Source organism: Prorops nasuta, unplaced genomic scaffold (genome assembly GCF_024137725.1).
Source record: "Prorops nasuta isolate Cenicafe-Biocafe unplaced genomic scaffold, Cenicafe_Pnas_1.2 PNAS00050, whole genome shotgun sequence".
In the NCBI taxonomy this organism is placed as follows: Eukaryota; Metazoa; Arthropoda; class Insecta; order Hymenoptera; family Bethylidae; genus Prorops; species Prorops nasuta.
In genome coordinates, this window is record NW_027116847.1 from 641,529 (window position 1) to 668,513 (window position 26,985).

The 26,985-nt window shown below is 38.8% G+C and overlaps 1 protein-coding gene across 1 annotated transcript in view; it reads left to right on the plus strand.

The window, feature by feature from the left end:
• Window positions 1-197: 197 nt before the first annotated feature.
• Window positions 198-26,985, plus strand: part of LOC136784177 (uncharacterized) — a 56,763-nt gene continuing 29,975 nt past the window's right edge. Inside the window, exon 1 of the mRNA XM_066744694.1 lies at window positions 198-569. Within this exon, the coding sequence (XP_066600791.1) occupies window positions 464-569 (106 nt within the window). The 5' untranslated portion in view covers window positions 198-463. The remainder of the gene's footprint in view (window positions 570-26,985) is intronic.

Sequence of the window (26,985 nt, forward strand, 5' to 3'; positions counted from 1 at the left end):
TTTCTCGACGGCCCCCGGCAAACTTGGTTCGAGTATATGTTCCGCCTCTCTCTCTCTCTCTCTCTCTCACCCCCTCTCTCCTTCCCACCCTCCCTCTCCCCCCTGTACCCTTCCTCATACACAAGCACTTGCACTCCGCTTGCCTGCTCTATGTACATAATATACACGAGCTTCGCTCCCGATCATAGAGCAGTAGCTGCGCGCATTCATATAGCCACTGCGACCAGACTTTTAATTCCTTCCAACTCGATCGCCGGTAACCAATCGAGCTCGGCCCAAACCGCAACAAACATCGAGAACTCTTTCTTTCCTCTCTCTCTCTCTCTCTCTCTCTTCCTCCATCTCTCTATTTTTTTTGCAAAAGAGAAGCTTTTCATCTCTCATCCAAGGATAAACGGAGCAGTAAACACAAGTGAAGCGCAGCAAGTTTGTCAAGTTCCCAGTAACAACGGTCTCATTGAGAATGAAGCAAAGAAGAAGCGACGACGAGGAACAAGGTGACCAGCAGCAGCAGCAGCAGCATGAGGAACGTCGATCTTCGAAATATCGTCGCCGGGATTACTCTACAGGTTAGTGCTGCAGGTTGTGTGTTTCGTGAAATTTCTTTTAGTTCTCGTCAAGGCTGATTCGTTTTACCCTGTGCCAAAGACTGAACTGAGTCGGTGGTCCGCGAGTTACTGGAGACCAGAGACCGCTCGTGGGGGATGTATATACGCTGGATATCAGAGTGATAACGCCGCCCCTGCTAGCGATAACGCGCCTTATACGTGCCTCTGGGTACAGCGATAGACCTGCTTGCGCTCTTGCCTTACTTCCTGCCTTCCTGACTTCTTCTCCTTCTTTTTCTTCTTCTTCCTCTTCTTCCTCTTCCTCTTCTTCGTCCTCTACCACACATTCTTCTTTCTTCATCTTCTTTCTCAACCGTTCTTCCTCCACTTCTTCAGTAGCTTCTCGTTGAAATAATAGAGAGCCCGGCCACTCCGAAATTTTATCCAAAGTGACAGGTGTAAGTTGGGTAGAGCGTAACATTCAAGAATTGAAATTGCGACGGTTGAATTTTATCAAGCTGGTTCGATTACCAGGTCGCCATTATAACTTTAAACACTCCGGCGCGTCACGTGTCTTCTGAGTCATCCCTGACTCGTGTCATTTTGACAAGCAAAGACGAATGATTTTCGAACCCATTTTCCCTTCACGCTTCTTAACGATATTCTTCTCAATACTCCAGGACTCTCTTCTTATCTTTACTCGAGGAATCGTGCATCCCTGGACTCTAAACTCGCGCAAATAGATAGCGCACCCTAGATAAATTTTGCACGCTTCGTCCATCGTCTTGTTTATTTATTTAGTAGTTTTATTCTAAGAATATCTCGCTTCTTATACTTTAAATTTTAATAACGTCTGCGTAACGCAATAATGTTTTCGTGACAACTTTTCGCACATGAAGAAAGAACGTGTTGAATTTTGGCACTTTTATTACCTTATACTTTTTTCGCTATACGCTCGTGTACGACAAGTTTAAACAAACATTTCGACACTATTGTATTAATACTCAAAGGTGCGAATGTATAGTCGCTCGATTCAGGAGTTAAAGGTGATTCACGTTCGGTCGACTCGTTTGTTTTTGGCAATCGAGTGAAAACATAACAAATGGTGGTCCGAACCTCGCGATCTCATTGTTTCTAAACTACTCCAACTTTGTTAAGCGTAGTCTATAATATAGTATTAACGTCTTGACAACGAAACAAATCATTTTATACGGGACTTTGAACGTAATAAGCAAAAGTCAATTAAATCTTCTCGTATATTCCACATACCTTGAGTTTGTACAATTCAGAACTATGTATATTTTGTACCTATGAAAGTCTGGAGATTGTACATTTGTACCAAAACATAATGAAAATACTTGTAACCGCTGTCCACTGCTTTGTACACTGGGCAAAATTGATACACCAGTTTTTCAACTATAACATGGTACACGGAACTTGGGCAGAGAGTGTACGAAGCGAAGAAATTGATTGAAAGGTCGGCGAATCAATTTTTCACAGTGTACTATTAAAAATACCTAAATATCCAGTTAATATATCGAAGCTTGTGCAACGTTTCCCATAAGCATTCAATAAATTGTGAAAAATGTTCATTCTGACCAAAACAATTATGTAGAAAATATTTGTTTTTAATATCGCTGAACCTGTCAAAATCTCGATAAAATTTTCATTCCAATAACGATTAATACTGGATTGATACAAGTTTCGCAAGAGCAGAGAGAATTTCGGTAAATGTTTGGTTTTAGTTGTAAGTCAGATAAGTGGATTACTAATATAGTCCGACGCGATTCACGGGGTCACGATGGAGCAGAAAAGTCAGGCCTCGCGTAACTCAGCGTCTTAAATCATCTTGTGCATATCAAACGCGCGCTTCGTCCTGCTTCTTATCGACCTAATTTTCAATTTCGAGAGAAACACGATTATTGCGGAGAAAATTTGTAGCGTTCGAACAATCGAGATTGTTCGCAGGTTCCCCGACAAATCATCGTGCAATTATTCGCGAACGTAAGCTGTATCCTCACGTGCTTGAATTTAACCTGACCGCAGAGTGAGAAAGAGAGAGAGGGAGAGAGGGTTAATTAAATCGAAGAAAGAAGAAAATTGCAAAATATTTATTTTGCGGCAGATATTAATGAGCGAATGGACGGAAGGAAAAAGGAGAAAGTCACGTGCTACGATGCACGCCGGGTCTTATCAATTTTATTATTCCTCCGCAGTTATCAGTCACGGTCCATGACATTTGCACGTTCCAACATATTGCACGTGTATGTGTATGTGTCTCACAATTATCAAGAAGCTTTCCCAACTTACCGTTCCAAGCCGCATAGAGACATTATCCACTCTTTCGCTCCATCGCCCTGTAGTCCGATCTACCACAAAAGCAACTCGATCTAATAATATACTCGCGTGGATTTTGTTTAGTCATATGATTCTTATTGCGTTGTGTGTGTATGTGCATTATCAGTCGATTCACTGATATACTCGTGACGTGGAATGCAAATTAAAACTAATTTTCGTTCCTGTTTCTTCCACGAAACCAATTCGACTGTGACCACCCTCCCCGGACTTTCCAAAATAACACACTAACATTAACGCTATTTTTGTCTTGCTAATTAAATCGACTCGTTAATAAATTTACGCATACAATTATCTTTGGCGTTATTAATAATGGAAAAGTGTCCATGAATATATTGGAATAATTTCTCTGCAAAATTGTTGATGCTGTTATATAGCTTATATTACCCTCGGATCTAACATTACAATAAATTTCGTTAATGTAACGTTGCTAACGATCAGTAAATTGTGTGCACTGAATTAAAAAAATATATATAGTGCGAAAGAAAAAGATGAGCGACCGAGTCTTAGTTGTGTACGTTGAGGAGCAGCAGTTAAGGTCCAAGTCCACTCGCTATCGGACTTTTTTAAGCTTAAATGACGGCGTCATAACTCGACATATATACCGAAGAACTGATCGTTCGACCCAATATTACAGTTACAAATAAATCATTTAATTTTCGTGAATTTTTTTGTGTGCATTACATATCGTTGCACTCGCGAAATGAATGGAGCGAGAGTTGCAATGGGAAACTTTGAGGGTCACTGCGTATGTGAGACTGCAGTCGAGTTGTAAAGCTTGGCTAGGAAGGCGTACCACGTAATATTGCCGCTGTAACGAGAAATAGAACTCAATACAGAGAAGTACACAAGAGAGAAACACAAGTGCGAGAGCCATAAGAGCTGAGTCTGGTCGTCGAGCTTTGACTCTTGAGAACAATCAACTAACTTCGCAAAACCATTCCTTGAAACTTTCTAAAAAATTGGAAAACTTGAGGAAAATAAATAAAAACACCGATCGAGATCTTTCAGAATGAATTTTTGATATTTCTTTTAAAGAGCTTGATTTTCAAAAGATAAGACAATTTTTAATCAACTGGAATTTATCTTCATTATTCTCAGTTTGAATGATAGTTGGTACAAGCGAAAAACCAAAGAGTCTACCACGGAACAGTTTTAGCAAATCTTTAAAATCGAAGAAAAAAAGAACTACTTCGACATTTCTCCATTGAATTAGGTAATCGTTTGATCGTCAATGAATTTCGACCTTTTTTTTCTCTTAAATCCGATTCTTGTAAGGGATATAATTTTCTAATTAAGCAAGTGTATCGTCATTGTTCTCGGTTGATAAGTAGATCGGTGGTTGGTACACGAAGCAATTAAAGCGTAGGTTTTAATGAGAAACTGAGACGAGGCAAGCTGGAACGACGGAGCTCGATTACAGTGCAGAGCCGGAGAATGGAAGAATATAGTGGTGGCTTTGCTATACATATACATATGTATATGAATGGGTTCGTACACACACACACACATATATATATATATATATGCTATAGTCTATATATATTGTAGGAGGATGGTATTGATGCTCCACCAAAATGGCCGTCATGCCGGATGGCGAATGGCTCGTTACGCAGACATCTAGTTCTTCCTACAAACTCGCTCCGCCTTCGTCGAAATCTTCATCCAACGAGAAATTCCGATCGAGCTTGACCATTTTCCTCTCGCAAATCAACCGTGAGGAAAATTGGCTTATTTTTTTTTCTCCCAACTACCGATATAATTGTTAGGCATAAATTTTTGTTGTGTGTAGAATTTGGTAAATCGTATACAAAGGACGAGCGGTAGAATGAAACTTGTTGAACCGTGCAGTGACTTTTTCACTCTTGACCCTCTTTTTTTGTCGAGCGAGAGAGCATTATCTGGCCTTATCTCGTGCCCGTGAATAACGCTCGTTTTGCTGTCTCAACTCGAGAACGATGCTGGCACCCTTGCTTTTACGACACTAGTCCAAATAATGGCCGTTAGATAGCAAACGGTCCTGCCACGCAAGGACCAACGATCTTTCTTCAGGTTTTACACAAAATCTACGCATTGTCCTTCAAAGCCAGTAGCTATTTTACCTCTCTCTCTCTCTCTCTCTCTCACCACCCAGTAAAAGCACTTTCATCAGTGGAATTCCATAATCGTTCAAAGCTGTCACTTTCAGATTTATTTCTATTTCACCCAGGCTCAGCAATCGCATTGTTCTGATAGTCCGGAAGGATCATTGCAGGCTGAAAATTTTCCATCGCTTTTAATTTAACTGAAAAAAATACATCGCACTGCACTGTTTTACGTATATATACATATATGTATGAGTGCGCGATACGAATTACGTAATTTCACGCGAGACAGGTAGGAGCGGGTGGGGATGATGACTTCTGGGTTCGAACCCTTATCAGAGTTAAAAAAAATCATATATTTTTCGACAATTCATATTTTATTGCGTCTTATTTTATTTATCAATACATATTTCCTCCAAAACAAAACTTCACCTATTTATTCCCCTTCTTTTTGCTAAACTTGAATTTACTTGAGTACTACTTCGAGTTATACAATTGATTGTTATTAATTGAAATTTATTTCTAAAGTCTTTTTCAGTATAATTATTAATAATATTTATAATGGAAACTAAGGTTTGAATGTAAATATTGGTACACTACAAACATGTTCTCGAAATAGGTCAAAAGAGGACATATTTTTGTTATTAGTAAAATAAACTACTAAATAACGAAATTTGTTTTTATACATCATGAGTCAAAGGGTCTACGTGAGATTCTGTTACGTCACGAATAAGTCATGCGCAAGTAGTATACACTAGTCGGTTGTACTAAATGTTTCCTGTTTCTTGAAAGAACTCGGCACAGTTCGTGCTAGTACAAAGCATCTCCGCGTTGCTGAATCTTTCTACACTCTACCAACACAGTTCTCAATCTACCGGGTGAACTTGTTCGAAAATATCAGCTTGCATTCGCCAAAAGCTCTTACCATCCTACTAAAAAATACCCTGTCTATAAAGCAGAATTTTAATCTTACTAAAATTTATCACATACTAAAAATAGGACTTTTAAACTCTAGTATACAAATTAATATTACCTAATAAAAAATATACAAATTAATATAATTCTTGAAATAAACAAATAGCGAAGACGAGGTTATAGGCGATTCGCTAGAAACTATAGTTATACACCTCATTATTGAAATAATTCTAAAAATTCCATGACGCGAGTAAACAAAAGAGTCTCTCTGGAAATTATTAAATACATTGGTCACTTTAAAAGAAAATTTCTGGATTTTGTAGAAATCACAACGGGGAATATAAAACTACGTGGAATCGTTAAACGTGCTCAAGGATTTTCAAATATTTACGTAAACCATTGGAAGCGCGGCCATTAGAACTATGCACGTGCGTCAAAATATGCAGTTCCGTTATCGCTGAATCGAAAATTACAGCAATTATTAAAAATTAGACATCTTTAACGACTTTCGACTTTCCATCGTTCCTTCTCCGCATATATCGCCTGTCAATGTTCCTTCGGCTTATTATACTTTCGATCACTGCAAACTCACATCTCAAATTGCACAATTTTGATACAAGAAAATTTCACTTTGCACAATATTTTTCATAATTTCCCAAGTTCCAACAGTTGGTAATTGAAAAACTGGTAATATTGCGATGGCTTAGGGAAGATAGTGGAATCGGGTAATGGAATTGGAAAAGAATTCGAAGGAAAGGTGTGATGCGTGTTTTGCAGTTATGTTGTAGCTATATATTACAGTGGACAGACGTAAATACCCTATAGAAGCGAGGGATAATAATACGTAGAGCGGGAAAACTTGGCTATTGAATGGAGCAGTAAAATGGGACAATAATTTCAGAGAGGAACGGTCTTTGCGAATATGCTTAAAATGGGGCAAGGGTGGTACTTATATATATATATACATATATATGTATAAAGCAATCCGCGTGTAGTAATCGCGCACTGAAGTGACAGAGATGACTCTCGCAGCGGATGATTTTATAAAATAGCGAGTGGATAATGCGCACCAACACCGTCGACATAATATCTGGCACATGCATCGCGCGGCCACTTCTATCTTGCCAGCGTGCAATGCAAAATGGTGGGTGGCTCTATCGCCCCGGTACTGAGCGATACCACTTATCTCACGATATAACGTTGCCTGAAAAAAAAAAAAAATAAAAAAACTCCTTTTCCACTCATTCCGTTTCTAGCCTTTTAATATATCACAACGGATCGCTTACTACACCTCTCATTTGTATTCTTATCTCGTTCGAATTTTGCAAGTGCAATTTTATAATAAAATACCAGCATCGCTCTTCTCTTGACAACGTGTGCAAATTTTGCTTTTTTCTGGATTCTCATATGTATATACATCTACATATTATTCGTAAAGAAAGACAAAGTTTGAGGGACAGACACGTGGTGACGTAGGTGTCGTTTTGCTGAATGGTGAATGGGATCTTTCATGAGATTTTCGCCTGCATAAGGCATTCGTCTTTATCGACTTCGGAAGCTGATATTTGAGCTTGAGAAATCTTATTATTAGCGTCTCATGGTGGTTATCGGATCGCGATAACCGATTTAACCAACTGTCAATGAAGCTTTCTCAATGATCTAGAATTGTGATAATTTCACCGATGCTCCAACGCGCGCAATAGTAACTACTATTGTTTCATTAATGATTTCTTTAATGAAAAAGTGATTCTTCTCGTTATCTCCCTATTTCTCATTTCACGCGAGTCTTCAAGCGAGCTCACTTTTAAGCTTGAGAAAATCTCAAAATTAGGGATTTTGAAAAAATGACAAATTAGAGTATAGATAGAAGAATTTAGGTCTCGAATGGTTCGTTTAAGTGTCTGTCTATATACACAACGGTGATATATTTTGCAACCGAATATCCACTAATGAGTTTGATGATCGGTAAGAAGTTCGTCAAGTATGTTCGTTTGTACGCTATTATCGTGTTGATAAGAATCTCTGAGTTTGGACATTCGATATACTTCTGTATTGTCACCATTCCTTCGAAACATTCATTTAAGCCATGCAACGGTCGAAAGCTTCTCGTACACCCACCATTGTGGGTCTCTTGGTATTGAAAAATAATATTTACCAAACGATCACCCAAACAGTCGTCTCGTACTATATTTCAAGCGTATATATAATAATAAATTATTTCATGGAAGAAGATTACTATTATTTAATTTATTTAAACTCTCAAAGAAACATAAAAACGTAAACCTATATATATATATATATATATATATATATATGTCACAAAAATTTCATAAGATCTCAACGGTTACAGAAGTTGCTGAATGCTTGGACAATATCGAGGAGTGAAGGTGGCAATAATAGAGTATAAAGAGGGAGAAACCTGAAAATAAACAAGGGGCAGAGATATTTGAGGTGAAATATGGAGTGAATTGGGAACCACTGGCAGCGTGCAACTAGTTCTCAGATAAGGTATCGCTTGGCAGTCGGTCCGCGATAGCGTTCCGGCCAGCCTACGTAACGTAACGCATCGCAACGTTACGTTACGCTACGCTACGCGGCGCGACGCGATGCAACGCCACGCAATGCAACGCAACGAATTTATTGTTGTTGTTGTACGCGAGCAGCACCGGTATAAATGCATGCATATATATCGGTAGCTCCACTCTAGTTGCACCTACTACGTATGTACTCTCGAGGCCCCTGCGCATAGCGCTTGCATTTGCTATAGCTAATTGCAAATTGTTTCGCGGACCTTCGTGCTATATATGCCACAAACCGTAAAAAAAAAAATCCCCTGGTCTACGACTCGCTACTACCACTACACACAAACGTATATCCATATGTGTTACTCGAGTTTTATCGTTACATGCTTCTGGCTAATAAACTGCATTTTACGCATCGAGCAACGATTAACGAGGGAGTCCTTTAAATTTCATGAAGGCCACCGAAGATATCGTAACGTCTACTATAGATACTATATATATACTCCACTATTATAGTATACGCATACGCGAACTTGGAAATTGTATTATCGTAGAGTTTCACGTTTGGCTACCAAACAGTGCTGCGGAATGACTCAACTGATTAGATTAGGAATCGTTCCCTTTCAAAGATCAGCGATACCATCCTCCCCCCTCTACACGTCACACCTTCACTCGTCATAAAATAGTAGCGTTGACGAGTCACGGTGCTACTGGCTCATAAATTTACGAGGCTGCGTCTTCATTTGGAACGAGGAATAATATTTTTCTTAGGAGCAAATAAGATTTTGTACGGATCGTCGAGCAGTACTCTTTCGCGAGTTTTAGAGAGTACTTCGATTTAATAATAATAATAATAATAATAATGCGGTAAACAGTGGAAGCTTGGATTTCGTGAAATTTGTTTGGAAGAGAAAAGTGGAGGAAAGAAGCATCCTCGGACAGACTCACACGAATGCACCGACCGAGTGTGTTCTGTACGTAGTACCATAAGCGTAACAGAAAGTGGCTTGATAGGCTAATCTCCTCTGGCCGCAAGAGATTAGCCAAGGACGCGGAGATAAACTTCAGTATTGTTAACATCCCTTCCCCATCTTCTCACACAGATTACTCTTACTTCTCTCTCGAGATTTCCCTTTGCATCTTTTTCCTCATCTCCTCCCTGAGAGATAATAACCACTGCACAACTCTTTTCTCTCCCAAATTTATCATTCTAATTGACTTCGATATATATATATAGTATTTTTTTTTGTAAACACAAGTAAAGCTAAAATTCCTCCATGGCTGCTGTAATTATTATACTCGCGAGGATCGAGTGTTTACGTTGCTCAACAGCCGAATGTTTACATTGGCCGAGGTAAAATTTGAATACGAATCGGTGAAGATGGTGGAGGAAGGTTTATTGTTCAGCAGAGACACACGTGGTTATACCTGTAAGATTTGCGGGTAGAGCACGTAAAGTTGTTGGAAAAACGAAGGTTTTTTAACGCACCGTTTGGGGGAGGGACAGCTGAGCAACCCGCTTGCGTCCCGGTGGGTCTCTCCAGCACTGATAAGAAGAAAGGGCGGTTATTTTCCCAAGCGTGGCAGCTCGAGCGGAAACCACCGGTTTCGTTTTGGCGACCATAAAGTTGCTAGCTTCACACATTTTTATGCGGGCCTTATCATGCTCGGCCACATTTACAAATGACAAAACATTCTGCCTGGCTGCTTGCCACTACTTACCATACCGTTTTTCCGCAGAATTATATCCAATTTCACGATATTAACCTATTCATTATTGTGCCTTTTCATCGGAAGATTCTTTGATGGATTTCCCCGTCACGCCTTCGAACCAATCATTTTCGCAAGACTACAGGATCTGCACGGTTCGGAGCAGGATTTTGTTTTGTGGGCATGGCTTGAAATTCGATTAGACATGTCTGATCGTTAACTGAAATCTCGCCAGATTTTTCCTAAGAGCTCCTTCTTGTGAGAAAGCGTGCAACGAGTCCTCGGGGAGCTGTTCGTTAATGTGGAAAATTTCAGTGCTCAGGGAAATTTTTCACGGATATTCATCGATCCTTATACACGCATACTCTCTCCTTTTGTTCATCCGGAAAATCTGTACTCGTAAATAATAAGACTATCGTTCGGCAAGTAAGGAGATAGCTGCGATAAACTAAAAATAATGCAAACATCTAAATTTATTTTTAAACTGTCGAGCGCTACAATAAAAATTCTTTTATTATATTTTGTTTAATATTTTTGTCGTGCATCGTGTGGAGAGCGGAATCGATTTGAGTGTGTAGGCTATAAATTATTTTTAGTAAAGTGTCTTTGTAAATCTTTTAGTCGCATATATGATAATCAGGAGAGTATAAGGAATACAAGTTCATTCTGTATAATGCGTAATCATTTTGTTATTATATAGTATAATAGGATAAAAGAGAAATTCAGTAGAATCTGCAAGGGAGATAATATTTTAAGCAAAATGTTTGTCTAAAACTTAAATGATGCTAAAACCGCATTAACGAGTTTGAAGAAGCTTGCGTGGAGTCCTGAGGGACTCTAAACCGCCCCGAAAACGCCCCCAAAATACTGGGATGGTTATCTGCGTATACCAGGCATGTAAGGCCTGTCGAAAAACACATCGTGCCACGAGATCATGCTGGGTTTCCGTCTGTCTGCTTTTTAAAATTGCTTTTATTTCTGCATCCTTTACAAGCATGTTAATAGCCCATTCGTTTTAAATACTTGCCAAGATCTTTCTGGCTATATAACGAGCTTTCGAATTATTTGATATAAACTTTGAAACGCCTGTTCTGAAAACCGAATCAGGTTTCCTTCTTCCTCGCTCTTATAATACTGGATATTTTGTAAACATTAGCATGTTCCGGTTGGAAATAGAGAGAAATCTGAGAGGGAGTTATTATTATATTTACGTACGACTCTTGGAAGAAGGAGACTGTTTGTAAGCTGCTAAGCTTATATGGTAGATTCTTTCGCACGTGACTCTTTATAGTGTAGGTATATCAAAGTATACTAACAACTTTGTCATATAATTTTCCATCAATAATTGCTAATAATTATATTTTCGTGTTTTGTTGTATTTATACTGCTTCACAATGTGGCTATCCTGCTTGCACACGAAGAATGCAATTTTCATAATCAGTATATATACCCTTAAAATATTAAAATTTCAATATATATATATTGTTATTCAAGTTTTATTGCGTTGACTTTAATAAAAGATAAGAATGAAGTGCTATATTTGCTACTGTTTTGATTACATTTTCTGGAATGAATTTATTTCAGGGGTTATATATTCACATTAGAACTAATCCGACATGTATACAAAAAATGTAAATAAGACAACATTTACGCGATAGAGAAATAATTACATGCAACTTCTATTACAAAATGAAAAGAATAAATCGGTAAATGAAACTAATGTATAAAGGTGAAAAAACTTTGTATGGCTTCGTATTATAGTTGAATGACTTCCGGTGTTCAGATAACAGTTCTGATGAAATCTACAAGAGATATGCGAGTAACGCGAAGGAGGTGAGATGAGAATCGCTGTTGGTGAACCTGAGATTAAATTCGATCGGAGGGGAAAGGAGGCAAAAAAGGTTTGGACGTGCAACAAAACATAATACCGTTCGATATTTCATGGGTACCATAAGGAGACGTTTGTTACGCTGTGTAATACCTACGTAAGACCGATCGAGTTCGCGGAATGATTAATGCGGGTCTCTGTCTTTCTCTCTCTCTCTCTCTCTCTCTCTCTCTCTCTCTCTCTCTCTCGCGGGAATGCGAAATTATTTCGCAATGAAATAAAAAATCGCAAAGCACTCATCAGTACTTTTACAAATTCCAGATTCTTTTGAAAACTTAAAAAATCACTTAACAATAGTTACAAAACAGAGATATTGAAGTACTGTATTAAATAAAAGCGAGCAAGATATAATAAACTATTAAAAATTCCGGGTTAGTCGTGAGTTAAAATTTAAATTACAGAACGAAGCACGCGTGTAATTAAATTGGTACATAGAGTGTGGTTGCGATTTATACACCATTCTAGTAGGTTTGAAAAAGCGTTTTGCGCCTTTAACGCAATTGAAAAGCTGCGAGCTACTGCCATCTGTGACTTGCGCCGCGAACAACGTGGACTTAATTGAAAATATTTCGTCAAGGCCGCGCAATAGCAAACTTCGCTAACTCTCTGTAATTTAACAGCAAATTAATCTATTACCAATGCACTCGCGCCAGATCTATTAATGCAATTAACGCAATAAACCCTCTTATCGATATTAGCGCTTTCACTATTTTACGATATTTAACAAAGAAGCATCGTTCGATCGACGTTTCTGTAATTGCAATGCGGCGCGATAAAAGACAAAACTCTGTTGATTCTCCCATTGCTAAAATTTTGGTTAGTGTTGGTAGATAAAAATCGAGAGCGGTTCAAGGTCGCGTAATGCACGATTAAAAGCTATAAAACTTTGTATTTCGGGTGAGAGTTCAGTTTTTTGTGGTTTTTCGTTGGTCGTGGAGGATGCGGCAGGAAAATAAATAATATGTTAAGAGAATACTGCTTTCTTCGTTATAATTCGTAATCCGACGTAAGAAACACCGCCATAAAATAATGATTAAACAAACATTTAGTCCTACACTACATAATTATAGAGAAAACCATTTATTACACGCGAGTTCTCAATTTTTTGTCATTGGTCGTTGGTGCCGTTCAGGTAAATAAACTTTGGATGAGAAACACTCGGGGATTGAGGGGAGAGGAGGGAGAACCTGTGCATTTCATAATGCGTAATCCTGCGTAACACAAGACCGTCATAAAATAATAATGGAACAAACATTTGTCGTCGTTCTATACGGAGACAGATGATCTTACCCGTCCGTCGGTACTGGTAGACCAGTCGTCAGCCAATCAGGAGCGAAGGGCCCGAAGGGTCCGATCTGGGACCACCTCTTTCCTAATCCCACCGGGATTCCCCTTGCGTATATACCTCTTTGCGGTTACCTTGAGACGTAAACACAACAAGCATAAAACTCATTTTGAATTATAAATATACAATATTCGAATAAAGTATCTGGACGTAAAAATTCGAATAACGTGCATATCGTCTGATTCGAATTAATTAATGATAAGTAAATTTTAAAATGAATGTCGGTTTTTATGGAAAAATTTTTTAGAGGCGAAAGGGCTTCGAGTTATATGCGGGATATTTTATTAGCGTTTTTTGGGTAACTCGCAAATGGCAGGTTATCTAGTCTAATTTTTGCGCTTCGCGTCGCTTATCTTGCACTTGGACGAGGAAGACACGTCTCTAACGTGGTCGCATTTCATTTAATCACCTTCTCACTTAGGAAGCGGTAAGACCCGTTTGACCAGAGGAGCATGACGACTCCAAACGAGCCTGTTTGATAAATAAAGCTACGTGATTTCCGGCCAAAGGAACCCCCAGCCCCGCCGCCAACTCTGTCAACTCCGCGAAACTTTAGACGTTAAAACTATTTCACCATTAAAATGCCCTTAAGCTCTCGAGCGTTGCGTAAATATACTTGGAAATACACAAAGCATTTTTGGTATAAACTTCATTGGTTCGACTTGGTCCGATTCAACTTTATTACCTCTCGAGTGGAGATCCTTTCGTTGTAAATATTTTTATCCACATATCTTCGTCCAAACTTATTTTCACAGAATTCAAATCAAATCGTGTAGTAGAATTTAGATTTTAATTATAATTTTTAATGGTATCAACGGGGCGTAGATCAAAATAATGCATTGGACAGAACACTTTGCGTGTGTGTGTGTGCTCTCCTTTCTCTTTTTTCCCTTTAACAAACGTAGATTTTGTTATCATTGTGAGCCAGGAGTCCGGCAGTGAGACCGGATGTCCGCCTGTGCAGGATATGACGTCATTGTGCTGCTGCTGCTGCTCGACCTTTACTCGTACCGAAAATTTGCTTAGTATAGAGGAACGTGGACGATTTTTCATATTGTTTATTTTTATAAACAAAGATTCTACTTTATTCAGAACTAACAATTAATATTGCCGATAACTTTATTAATTTAAAAATGCAAAGTCTGGATCGATTAGTTCATTATTCATATCGTTTAGAGACTCTGTATAGACAATGGTAGTTATGATGTTCTGTAATTCAGAAGAATTTTAATTAAATAAAAGAAGTACACTGACATTCATCGAATCTGCTCGTGAAGAATGGCCTACTAGATTTGTAACTAGCTGGACAGCTTCAGGTCTCTAGTTCTCACCAAAGCGTAAAACGTCACGGTGACGTCAGATGACGTCACGATGACGTATTGGAGTCGTGGTGGGGAGAATAAGGAGAATCTGGTAAATTGCATATACTCGAGTGTAGCGGTTGATCGTCTTACTTTTGTCAAAAGTATATCATCTCGGGATAAAATGGTATAGTAAGAATTTTCTTCTTTCTCTGTCTAATAGCATAAGAGTGAGAGAGAAAGACATATGATACCCCATGTGCCCATTGATTCTGCTCGAGCACGTTTTTGGTATAGTGATAGGAATTTTGGTATACTGATAGAAGCGGTAATAATATAGTAATCAAACGACAGATCAATAAAAAGAAGAGGGCATATTCCAATGAGTGAAGTGTCAAAATGTGCAACTTAACCTCTGTAATTTGTATTAATTTATTAAAATAACTTGTAAGTGATGAACTTTTAATAAAATCATATTAAGTGTTATAAATTTGTATAAAAAATATGTATTTTAGTTTTAACCTATTATTGTGTAACATATGGTGTATAAAAATAACTGAAAATATATATTTTAAATTAAATTTATGTTGTTGATATTTTGTCAAGAATAACACATCATTAACTTTTATATTAATAATAAGGAGCTATATTCTTGAGTCGTAAAGTCCATTGGAGCTTGCAAGTCAACTATGGATCCCAAGCTTACAGCAATAAGATTCTACGAATAAAGAAGATGCAATTCATTATTAAAATAGATAATCGTTAACTCAGATTTTTTTGCAGAAACCTAATATCAATAGTGACAAGCTTTCGTATCTATTTCCAATTGGTGATGCTGGAAGAGAACCTCTGAGAGCTCCTGACAGCTCAACTGCCACAGGTCCAAGAAACAGCTATTTACGTAAATCTGTCCAGTGTCATGCAATACATTATCCAGAAGCCATTCTGCTATTATCCAGCTAATGTTTCTACGCAATATAATTAATTACTTATTAATTTTCAAATATACTAAATATGTAAAGAAGAAAAAGCCAATATATTAAAATCCATTTACTTACACTACATCTCATTACGTAACCATGAGTGAATATTGTTGAATGGTGACAGAACAGTTTATAGTTGCAGAATCAGAATACATTCCTGTTGTGGGTAATGTTGCTGGGTCCTTTTGTTCTTTCGCAGTATCCAAAAGCAGCAAATTTGCAATGATTTTACAATTATAGCCTATATTCGAAGAAAACTTTAATACTTAAACTTAAATTGAAGAATATTCAAATGATTAATAGTAACTCCTTACGGATTAAGATATCTTGCATTATTTTCAATTTCTGCTACCAGTGCGTATAGGCAAATTCAGTGGTAAATTGTTATTCTCATCACTTAGAGCTTGTTAATCCTGTAAGTTACGTAGCACTTTAAAGTGGGCAAACAAATCCTTACGCTGCATTATATTAGTCTTCTCTTCCTTCGCTAACTTTTGAAAATTCATATATTACTGTTATCCACGAGTATATTTACCCAGTGGCTGAAAAATATTAGAAAGAGTATGAAAATTCATTCTTAAAAGTAAGCATAAATTATTTCCATATTCATAAAGTTATACATACCTATTCTATTATTTAGCTGGATGTTAGCTGCCACGAAGACATCCATATGTAATGTGCCTGCCCTCCTTCCTTTTTAATCCAGTGTATTATCCTAATAGTTTGCTGCAGGACAGTCTTAAGTCAGAAATAGATTGAAGTGTGATAATTCGGTTCTACTTTCTCTTTACCCTGGCCTACCATGAGGAGATACTCTTTTTTATCTTGATTTTTCATAACGTAAATGATAAATAATTATTCCTGAAATAAAAACGTGCACACACACACATATATATATATATATATATATATATATATTATTGTCTTTTCAGATTATATACTCTATTTTTTATCTTATATAATTTATTTTTTTTTTCTTTTTTTCAGTACTCCGAAAATTGATTTACGTTAAATAATATTGGTGGCCCTGAAAAGGGCCGATTTTTGGATCCGACACGTGGCAGAGCACATTCCTTTTTTATACCATGCAATCCGATCCATCTAAAAAAATACCCATTCGAAACCAACAACAGTAAAGCTCATTCAATAATCCGTCCAGTAGCCATTCCGCTCGATCACTTGATTAAGTCGATTAGGTATCGAGTTAGTCAAGTTAGCTAAGAACTCTGGGTCAGACCTAAGGCCTTCCCAGATATTCTTCGCTTGATCGAGAATCGCTGCCCTCGTCCTCGCGCCTGGCTCTATCCATCGTCTGGACATCAATGCCCAGACGTTCTCAATTAAATTGAGATCCGGTGATCGAGCGGGCCAATCCACCACTTCCAACTCCGGGTGTCGCGCAAACCACGCTCGCGTTTCGCGTGAGGTATGGATCGCTGAATTGTCCTGCACAAATCGGATCACCGGTACTTCATCCGCGGGATATACATTACGCACGCTTGGGAGAAAAATTTCTTCCAAGATGCGAATGTATTCCCGGGAATTCATACGTGGAGAAATCTCCACAAGATCACCGATATGTTCACCGGAAATCCAGCCCCATACGCCACACGATACGCGTCCAGACCGATGAGTCTGGAAGACGTGGTTTGGCTGCAACCGGGTATCGTTCGGGCGCCACACGTGCAAGGCCTGAGCCTGAGAGGGCAACGATATGAAAACCTTTTCATCGGTCCATATCGTAGCCTTCCAATCTGCACGGCTCCGCGAAAGATTCGCGAGGGCATAGCCAACTCTCTGCTCACGGTGAGCAGGAGTTAATGGGATTTTACGCGCTGGACGACGGCAGTGAATACCTGCAGAGTGTAAACGCCGCAGGCCGGTGGTCACTGAAGCTGGATAATCTATCTCCTCCACTATGTCGCTGACACTAGCGAAGGGATCTTCTTCGATCCTGCTCAGCAGCTGCTGGTCATCGATCTCCGAAGTCCTTTTCTGCCCTCTGTTCTCCGCTCTCCGGTCACGCAGTGCGTGGTCTCCGCCTTCGCGGTACCGACGTATCCAGCGCCTGACGGTGGTCTCGTGTGCCCCGCAGAGTACAGCGATCTCACTCGCGCTTTTCCCGCACTCAAAATAGCCAATGGCTCTTCCTCTGGTAGCCTCACTATGCTGTGACATCGTCGACGTATCCAATAGATATGAATGTTATAACAAATTAACGTTATTATCGATACTTCTAATTCAATAATCGAGGCATTATTCACTTTTATCTATAATAACGTTAATTTGTTATAACATTCATATCTATTGGATACGTCGACGATGTCACAGCATAGTGAGGCTACCAGAGGAAGAGCCATTGGCTATTTTGAGTGCGGGAAAAGCGCGAGTGAGATCGCTGTACTCTGCGGGGCACACGAGACCACCGTCAGGCGCTGGATACGTCGGTACCGCGAAGGCGGAGACCACGCACTGCGTGACCGGAGAGCGGAGAACAGAGGGCAGAAAAGGACTTCGGAGATCGATGACCAGCAGCTGCTGAGCAGGATCGAAGAAGATCCCTTCGCTAGTGTCAGCGACATAGTGGAGGAGATAGATTATCCAGCTTCAGTGACCACCGGCCTGCGGCGTTTACACTCTGCAGGTATTCACTGCCGTCGTCCAGCGCGTAAAATCCCATTAACTCCTGCTCACCGTGAGCAGAGAGTTGGCTATGCCCTCGCGAATCTTTCGCGGAGCCGTGCAGATTGGAAGGCTACGATATGGACCGATGAAAAGGTTTTCATATCGTTGCCCTCTCAGGCTCAGGCCTTGCACGTGTGGCGCCCGAACGATACCCGGTTGCAGCCAAACCACGTCTTCCAGACTCATCGGTCTGGACGCGTATCGTGTGGCGTATGGGGCTGGATTTCCGGTGAACATATCGGTGATCTTGTGGAGATTTCTCCACGTATGAATTCCCGGGAATACATTCGCATCTTGGAAGAAATTTTTCTCCCAAGCGTGCGTAATGTATATCCCGCGGATGAAGTACCGGTGATCCGATTTGTGCAGGACAATTCAGCGATCCATACCTCACGCGAAACGCGAGCGTGGTTTGCGCGACACCCGGAGTTGGAAGTGGTGGATTGGCCCGCTCGATCACCGGATCTCAATTTAATTGAGAACGTCTGGGCATTGATGTCCAGACGATGGATAGAGCCAGGCGCGAGGACGAGGGCAGCGATTCTCGATCAAGCGAAGAATATCTGGGAAGGCCTTAGGTCTGACCCAGAGTTCTTAGCTAACTTGACTAACTCGATACCTAATCGACTTAATCAAGTGATCGAGCGGAATGGCTACTGGACGGATTATTGAATGAGCTTTACTGTTGTTGGTTTCGAATGGGTATTTTTTTAGATGGATCGGATTGCATGGTATAAAAAAGGAATGTGCTCTGCCACGTGTCGGATCCAAAAATCGGCCCTTTTCAGGGCCACCAATATTATTTAACGTAAATCAATTTTCGGAGTACTGAAAAAAAGAAAAAAAAAATAAATTATATAAGATAAAAAATAGAGTATATAATCTGAAAAGACAATAATATATATATATATATATATATATATATATGTGTGTGTGTGCACGTTTTTATTTCAGGAATAATTATTTATCATTTACGTTATGAAAAATCAAGATAAAAAAGAGTATCTCCTCATGGTAGGCCAGGGTAAAGAGAAAGTAGAACCGAATTATCACACTTCAATCTATTTCTGACTTAAGACTGTCCTGCAGCAAACTATTAGGATAATACACTGGATTAAAAAGGAAGGAGGGCAGGCACATTACATATGGATGTCTTCGTGGCAGCTAACATCCAGCTAAATAATAGAATAGGTATGTATAACTTTATGAATATGGAAATAATTTATGCTTACTTTTAAGAATGAATTTTCATACTCTTTCTAATATTTTTCAGCCACTGGGTAAATATACTCGTGGATAACAGTAATATATGAATTTTCAAAAGTTAGCGAAGGAAGAGAAGACTAATATAATGCAGCGTAAGGATTTGTTTGCCCACTTTAAAGTGCTACGTAACTTACAGGATTAACAAGCTCTAAGTGATGAGAATAACAATTTACCACTGAATTTGCCTATACGCACTGGTAGCAGAAATTGAAAATAATGCAAGATATCTTAATCCGTAAGGAGTTACTATTAATCATTTGAATATTCTTCAATTTAAGTTTAAGTATTAAAGTTTTCTTCGAATATAGGCTATAATTGTAAAATCATTGCAAATTTGCTGCTTTTGGATACTGCGAAAGAACAAAAGGACCCAGCAACATTACCCACAACAGGAATGTATTCTGATTCTGCAACTATAAACTGTTCTGTCACCATTCAACAATATTCACTCATGGTTACGTAATGAGATGTAGTGTAAGTAAATGGATTTTAATATATTGGCTTTTTCTTCTTTACATATTTAGTATATTTGAAAATTAATAAGTAATTAATTATATTGCGTAGAAACATTAGCTGGATAATAGCAGAATGGCTTCTGGATAATGTATTGCATGACACTGGACAGATTTACGTAAATAGCTGTTTCTTGGACCTGTGGCAGTTGAGCTGTCAGGAGCTCTCAGAGGTTCTCTTCCAGCATCACCAATTGGAAATAGATACGAAAGCTTGTCACTATTGATATTAGGTTTCTGCAAAAAAATCTGAGTTAACGATTATCTATTTTAATAATGAATTGCATCTTCTTTATTCGTAGAATCTTATTGCTGTAAGCTTGGGATCCATAGTTGACTTGCAAGCTCCAATGGACTTTACGACTCAAGAATATAGCTCCTTATTATTAATATAAAAGTTAATGATGTGTTATTCTTGACAAAATATCAACAACATAAATTTAATTTAAAATATATATTTTCAGTTATTTTTATACACCATATGTTACACAATAATAGGTTAAAACTAAAATACATATTTTTTATACAAATTTATAACACTTAATATGATTTTATTAAAAGTTCATCACTTACAAGTTATTTTAATAAATTAATACAAATTACAGAGGTTAAGTTGCACATTTTGACACTTCACTCATTGGAATATGCCCTCTTCTTTTTATTGATCTGTCGTTTGATTACTATATTATTACCGCTTCTATCAGTATACCAAAATTCCTATCACTATACCAAAAACGTGCTCGAGCAGAATCAATGGGCACATGGGGTATCATATGTCTTTCTCTCTCACTCTTATGCTATTAGACAGAGAAAGAAGAAAATTCTTACTATACCATTTTATCCCGAGATGATATACTTTTGACAAAAGTAAGACGATCAACCGCTACACTCGAGTATATGCAATTTACCAGATTCTCCTTATTCTCCCCACCACGACTCCAATACGTCATCGTGACGTCATCTGACGTCACCGTGACGTTTTACGCTTTGGTGAGAACTAGAGACCTGAAGCTGTCCAGCTAGTTACAAATCTAGTAGGCCATTCTTCACGAGCAGATTCGATGAATGTCAGTGTACACTAATGTGCATACTCAATGGTGTTCTCGAAGTGATTAAACAATTTCCGATCATAGCACATGAGCTTTATCCTGTTTCTTTGACCCCCCCCCCCTCGTTTCATAAAAGGATGTTTTGTTTTATCTGAGCTTTTGTAGGTGTTGGGTTAGGGTGGGGGAGGGGGGGGGGAGGTATAGGGAAAGGAGAGTGTACTCGACTTGACTTTACACCTACCGATGTATACAAATACAAATAAATGGTGTTTGGAATAAACAGAGAAAGTTTTCTCGCCATCTCGAGTCTGCTCCGGTTTCTCTATTTTCCAGAGTATATAGAAGGAGGTGTAGGGTATGCGTGGAGAGGATGTTTGTTTGCACTGGCGGGTGTCAAATCGTGCCAGTTCAGCGTGCCTTGGGTCCAAACAAGCTCGTGGTGTCCAAAAGCCGCAGGAATAACAATTGCGCGTTAAACCAAATGCTTTTAATCCCCTGTGGTCTTCAATTTTAAAAGTCAAGAGCTCACTTGAAAAGGATTACTGGTGCTGGATTTGTTTTAAATCACCCAGCTTATTTCGATAAATCGAATTTTGACTTTACGAAAATCACACGTAAAAACAAAAGAGCCGTGACACTTGTATAAAGAACGCAATCGGTTTCGAGAACCACAATTGCTAGACTACTTTCTACGTACCTGTCGTTCTCTCTCCTTGAATGTAAAGTTAATCCAGCATATTTTTTTCAAAGAAGGACCTGTTTTATGGAAAAGATGAAAAAACCCCAAAAAAATAGTCATTACACGGGTGGTAATATAATATCTGGCCGAACTAATGTAGGTTAGTCGAGCCAGATGGGATTTCTTTGGTTCGGATATTGGGAAAATCTTGTTGACTTAATACCCCATTACTTCTTCGATGTGAATATGGTGAGCCGTCGGCCACAAACTTTCCTTCCCCTTCCTTCCCTCTCCATCGAGCCCCGCGACGACTGATTTACTGCCCTCGCTTTTCTTTTTGACTTTTCGAGAGCGCTACTCCTCCACCCTCTCCCTACGCCTCTATGCGTACTCCTCCCCCCAATCCCCTTCCCCAGCCATACTACCTTAAACCGTCCCAAGTGTCACTGCCCCGTACAAAGTTACGCACGATTTACAAAATATACCATAAGCGGAGTGTATACGAATCCCAATTTCAAATCGTCATGCTTTGGTAGTCCGTTTTATTTCGATATGTTAGGACCTGAAATATCACTCTCATTGTTTTTCGAAGATAATATAAGAGTAGTTCTTATAGCTTAAATTTAGTTCCTCTTAATTTTATCGAGTCTATACTATCTGCTTATTATAATTATGGTGTGAAAATAATACCCTTGAACCTATTTATATCATTTAAAAAATTGGGATATTGGCGCAAATCATTTTTCCTCATCGTATAAATATAGACTTGTTTCAGTGTGTATATCTGTGTTTTCATAATAGGTCAGGAAAATTTTGCGCCTATAAAACATTAATGAAGCAAATAAGTTAAATGGTAAAGGTTCGAGCTATTCAACTACTCCATCGTTACTCATGCAAGGGATTCCTCGGAAACAATCAGATAAATATAATCGAGCTTATCATTATAGATTTTCAAGGTTTTTCATCATTGAATAAAAATGTTTCACCGAAAAAATTTAATTGATCATAAAAGTTTAAAAATTGTATTACAGCATCTTTCTCACGCAAGAGTTACGCAGATTTTTTGAAGGGGAAAAATAAAAATTTATTGGAAACTTCTAATGCGTATAAATAATCGAGTTTCTTCATTGATTCTCGAATCTTTAAATGGTTGGATACAAGAGTTTCAACGAACAGTTGAATTTATTACATAAAAAACGATAAATTAAACTCAAGTGTGCTTATTCACACAGTGTATTACTTATAAACGGCTTTCCCGCGCGAAAGTTACGCAAAGCTTTCAAGGAGGAAAACTACAGAAACGGATGTAGCCTATCTATGTAGGTTGGTGGGGTAACGTGCGAAAAATTAGGAATGGCGAAGTGCTTGGTTTTTGCATAGCGTAGTGCGCATTATTTGAGAAATTGGATATCGCGCGAAATCAGCCTGCGCAGTGTATAATGTCGAATACACCATATAGGTAGGAGATAGAGCAGTCGATTAACGTTTCATCGCAGCCATTAAACACAACGATAAGCCAGCAAAATGTAGTCGGACACTTTGAACATTTTTCAAGAGACACGATGGAATGAGATAAATGTATATGTATATCGACCAGAAATCGACAATTTTTCACAAGTGTCACTCGAGTATTAGTGGTGCATGGAGTGTGAAGTGGGGCAACGCCTCCTTCAAAGATTATTCCTGCACCGTTCCGAATGTAGCCCAACGAGCAATTATCAACTATTGATACTATCACTGAAATTAATACGCTTTGTGAAACGGTCTATTAACCTTTTCACTTTTTACCAGCCTGTAAGAAAAAAATAATTATTATAAGATTTTTATCGCCCAGAAATTTCCTAGAAAAACTTTAGCACAATTCGCTCTATGCAACATAGCTATATATACAATAGTTTTAAGAGTATGGAGAGTTGATTATAAATTTTTGAAAGACACAGACGAATGTGAGATAAATTGGTTATTTGGGATAAAGAGAAGTAGAGTTAGGAGAAGCAGGTAGTCTGCTTGGATTATCTGGTCCATGTTGTTTAACGACAGCTCGTTAATAATTGGTGGGTGATGGCGCTTGAGTTGTGCTGGCAGGATTTCTCGGTGGAAACGTAGCCGAAAATCAGATGTAAGTCGAGAGTCCTAAAAAAAATGTCCTGCTGCGCGATTTCTGTCCCTCTCGAGTTACGCCACGCTGTCTGCGTTTTGTTGTTTCGCGGCTGCCAGCGGCTGAGACTCGTCACGCTGCAGACGTAGAGTAATATAATGCAACCTGTTTCTATCTCGAGAAAATGCGTCATCTCGCTACCAACTTGGCCAGATGTCAGCAATCAAAGACAATTTTTTATACGAAGTTTGATCTTACAGTCTTAAAATTTTACCCCAATTTTCCAAAAATGGTAGAAAATATACTAAGAGGTGTATATTTTTTTTGTTATTTCTTGATACGAGATGCATGAAAATGATGATGGTTGAGTAATAAGGGACCTGAGGAGAATGTTTTGCTACGAGAAGAGCGACCAAAGAATGTTTAAAGAAAAATGGCAAATAAGCTGGATAGAAACGGTTGGTTTTGCTTCCGGTTTGGTTTATGGCACCTTTTTCCAACTGGGCGGCATTGTTTCTCTCTTTGAGGTGTCACTAATGACCCGCCAGACCTTTTTCTTCTTCCCTATACTCTTCAGCGTCGCCGGTATACGTTTAATATTTATTTTTCTCCGACAGAATATCCCGCGTGGAGCTCCCTACGAAAAAGCCCCTCGCGGCTCCCTTAAGCTTTCACATAAATTCTTTTATACCCCTAAACTAGTGCCATATTAAACATCCTACATCTTATCGTCCGTCCTTCGTCTTATTATAATATATACCGCAGAATTTCCCAAAGAATTTTCTCACTTTTTCTCACAAGTTTCCATGAATGAATCACTGTCTAGCAATTTTCCTGTAAATTTCAATTTACATTATTTATATGACCATAAAAATCTAAAAAAAAAGAAAAATGAGAATTTACCAAAAAATATTTTTGAAAAGAACGCGAGGCTATTAACGAATTTAATACAAGTTTACTTGTTATTGGTATATTTAGATCGAATAAAGTACGAGATACTCATAAATCAACAAGCGTGAAGTTTGTTTATAATAAAGAGCGAGATAAAGGAGAAGAGTCTCTTCGAGATAAATGGGGGTTAGTGACCCCCTTTTCCCCCTCTTCTCGTCTTCATCTGGCTCCTACATCTCTCTCTCTCTCTCTCTCGCACATGAACAGACATAAACATACACAGAAACGAAACACGTACACTGCATTCGTCCCTCTTACCCTCCCAGTGTTTCAGCTATGAGGAAGGAGCTTTTCTCTCCAATTTGAAGGAAAAGGCCTAAACTATTGCTTCGACAAGTGTCTGTCGATCGATTTAGTGGTTGGAGGAACATGTTTGTTTATTTCACGCTTTTTCACGAGAGAGTACTTCATCAAACTTGACAGCAATAAATCTGAAATGCGTCCGGAACCACTTGGCAAATCCCCATTAACGTTGCATCTCCTTCTTAGCTAGCTACTAATGTCTCTATAATATTCCAGACACGCGCCACTTGAAATTCAGACACTCTTTGGGCGTTAAATCTGAAAAAAAGCAGCTATTGGAATTGCTCGATGCATGGGCTGTAGTGTCGTTTCAAGGGTATCAATGATTGTCCGGATAATATTGGTGGTGAAGCTGCAGTGTTACTTCGGGTGACGTTGACAAAAAATAGATGTTATCGAGAAGATTAAGCTCGTGACGGATTTTATTCAATGTTTTTTCTTTGCTGCGGTCTCCAGCACACATTACGCGATAGCGATGGAGCTGAATGGGTAAAAAGTGGTGCAGAGAGCCTCGTTGACGATACCCCCGCTATGGGAAAGGTTAAGCTTTTGGACGTTTTACGAGAAGCACCAATGAATTTCGAGGAAAAATGAAGACGAAACGTAACTAGTCGCGAAGCGCTGTGGCCAGTGGAAGAAACCTCCCTTGAGCCACCGCACAGCTACATTTTCTAACCTTTACTATTCTTCTCTTTATTACCCATTAACTTCCCAACGAAACGTGATTTAGTGTCTCGCAGCCGAAAACGCTGCCGATTTTCCAGTCGTTTAGCCCCTCTTAATGGCCCCTGCGTTTGACCGAGTTTCTTTAAATTACTAATTTGTAGCTGCGTATAAAGCTGCAACTGCGCGTTTAATGTACTTTTAAAAATGCATAACTTTACTATGTTGCAAGAAACGACCTTTTAAAGAAGCGTTTACGCCTTTTTCCCAAATACAATGCTTCTTTGAAAACGTAATAAACGCGCTACAAATTAACCGACCGAAAGCACAGTAATAAACTTCAATGATAAATCGATTCCCTTCTGCATCTCTGCGTAAGCTCTTGGCAAACTAATAGCTGCTTTGTTTTCTCATGTACAGTATAGGCGTGCATATTGTTGTCCGTTGACCATCGGAAAGAACTATTCCGCAGGCGTAATTGAAATTCATGCCGGAGATTTATGAGATTTTTCATTGTGATATTTTAGAAAAAAATGGAAAAAAAATGGTGAGTATTTTCCGATGAAGTAACGAGCTCAGTGGCTGGGCGAGATATGATGGACGACGTATCTGATCGATATATCATGATATTTATGCGTTGAACGGCACTCTTATGCCGAATGAAAAAGGCAGGGAAAGACGAGGGGAATGGGGTTCAAAGGTCGGGACAGGGTCAGTGTGGTCGAGCAGCCAACATTTCTTTCTTTCATCTTACTTTTCATCGTTCTCTCTCCCTCCCTCTCTTCCTTCGACTTCGAAACCGAATGACGTCACGAAATTTCCACTGACTCGCTTCAATTCCTCTCCGTTTCTCCATACAAAGCTGGATTCCCCCGCGTTGTCTTCATTAACTCTCTGGCCATAATATACTTATAACGACTCTGCTCATTCTTCTCCCTCGATCTCTCCTTTCTCTCTCTCCCTCTCGCTCCAATAGTTTTACGAGCTACAATAGGTATATACATCGACTAAATATGCATTAGCGCACAATGTGAAAGTATATATAATCTTTTAAAAATTAACCATCAGAGTGGAATGAAGAAAAAGACTTATTATTTTTCTAAAATTATTTATTCAAATCTTTTGTGA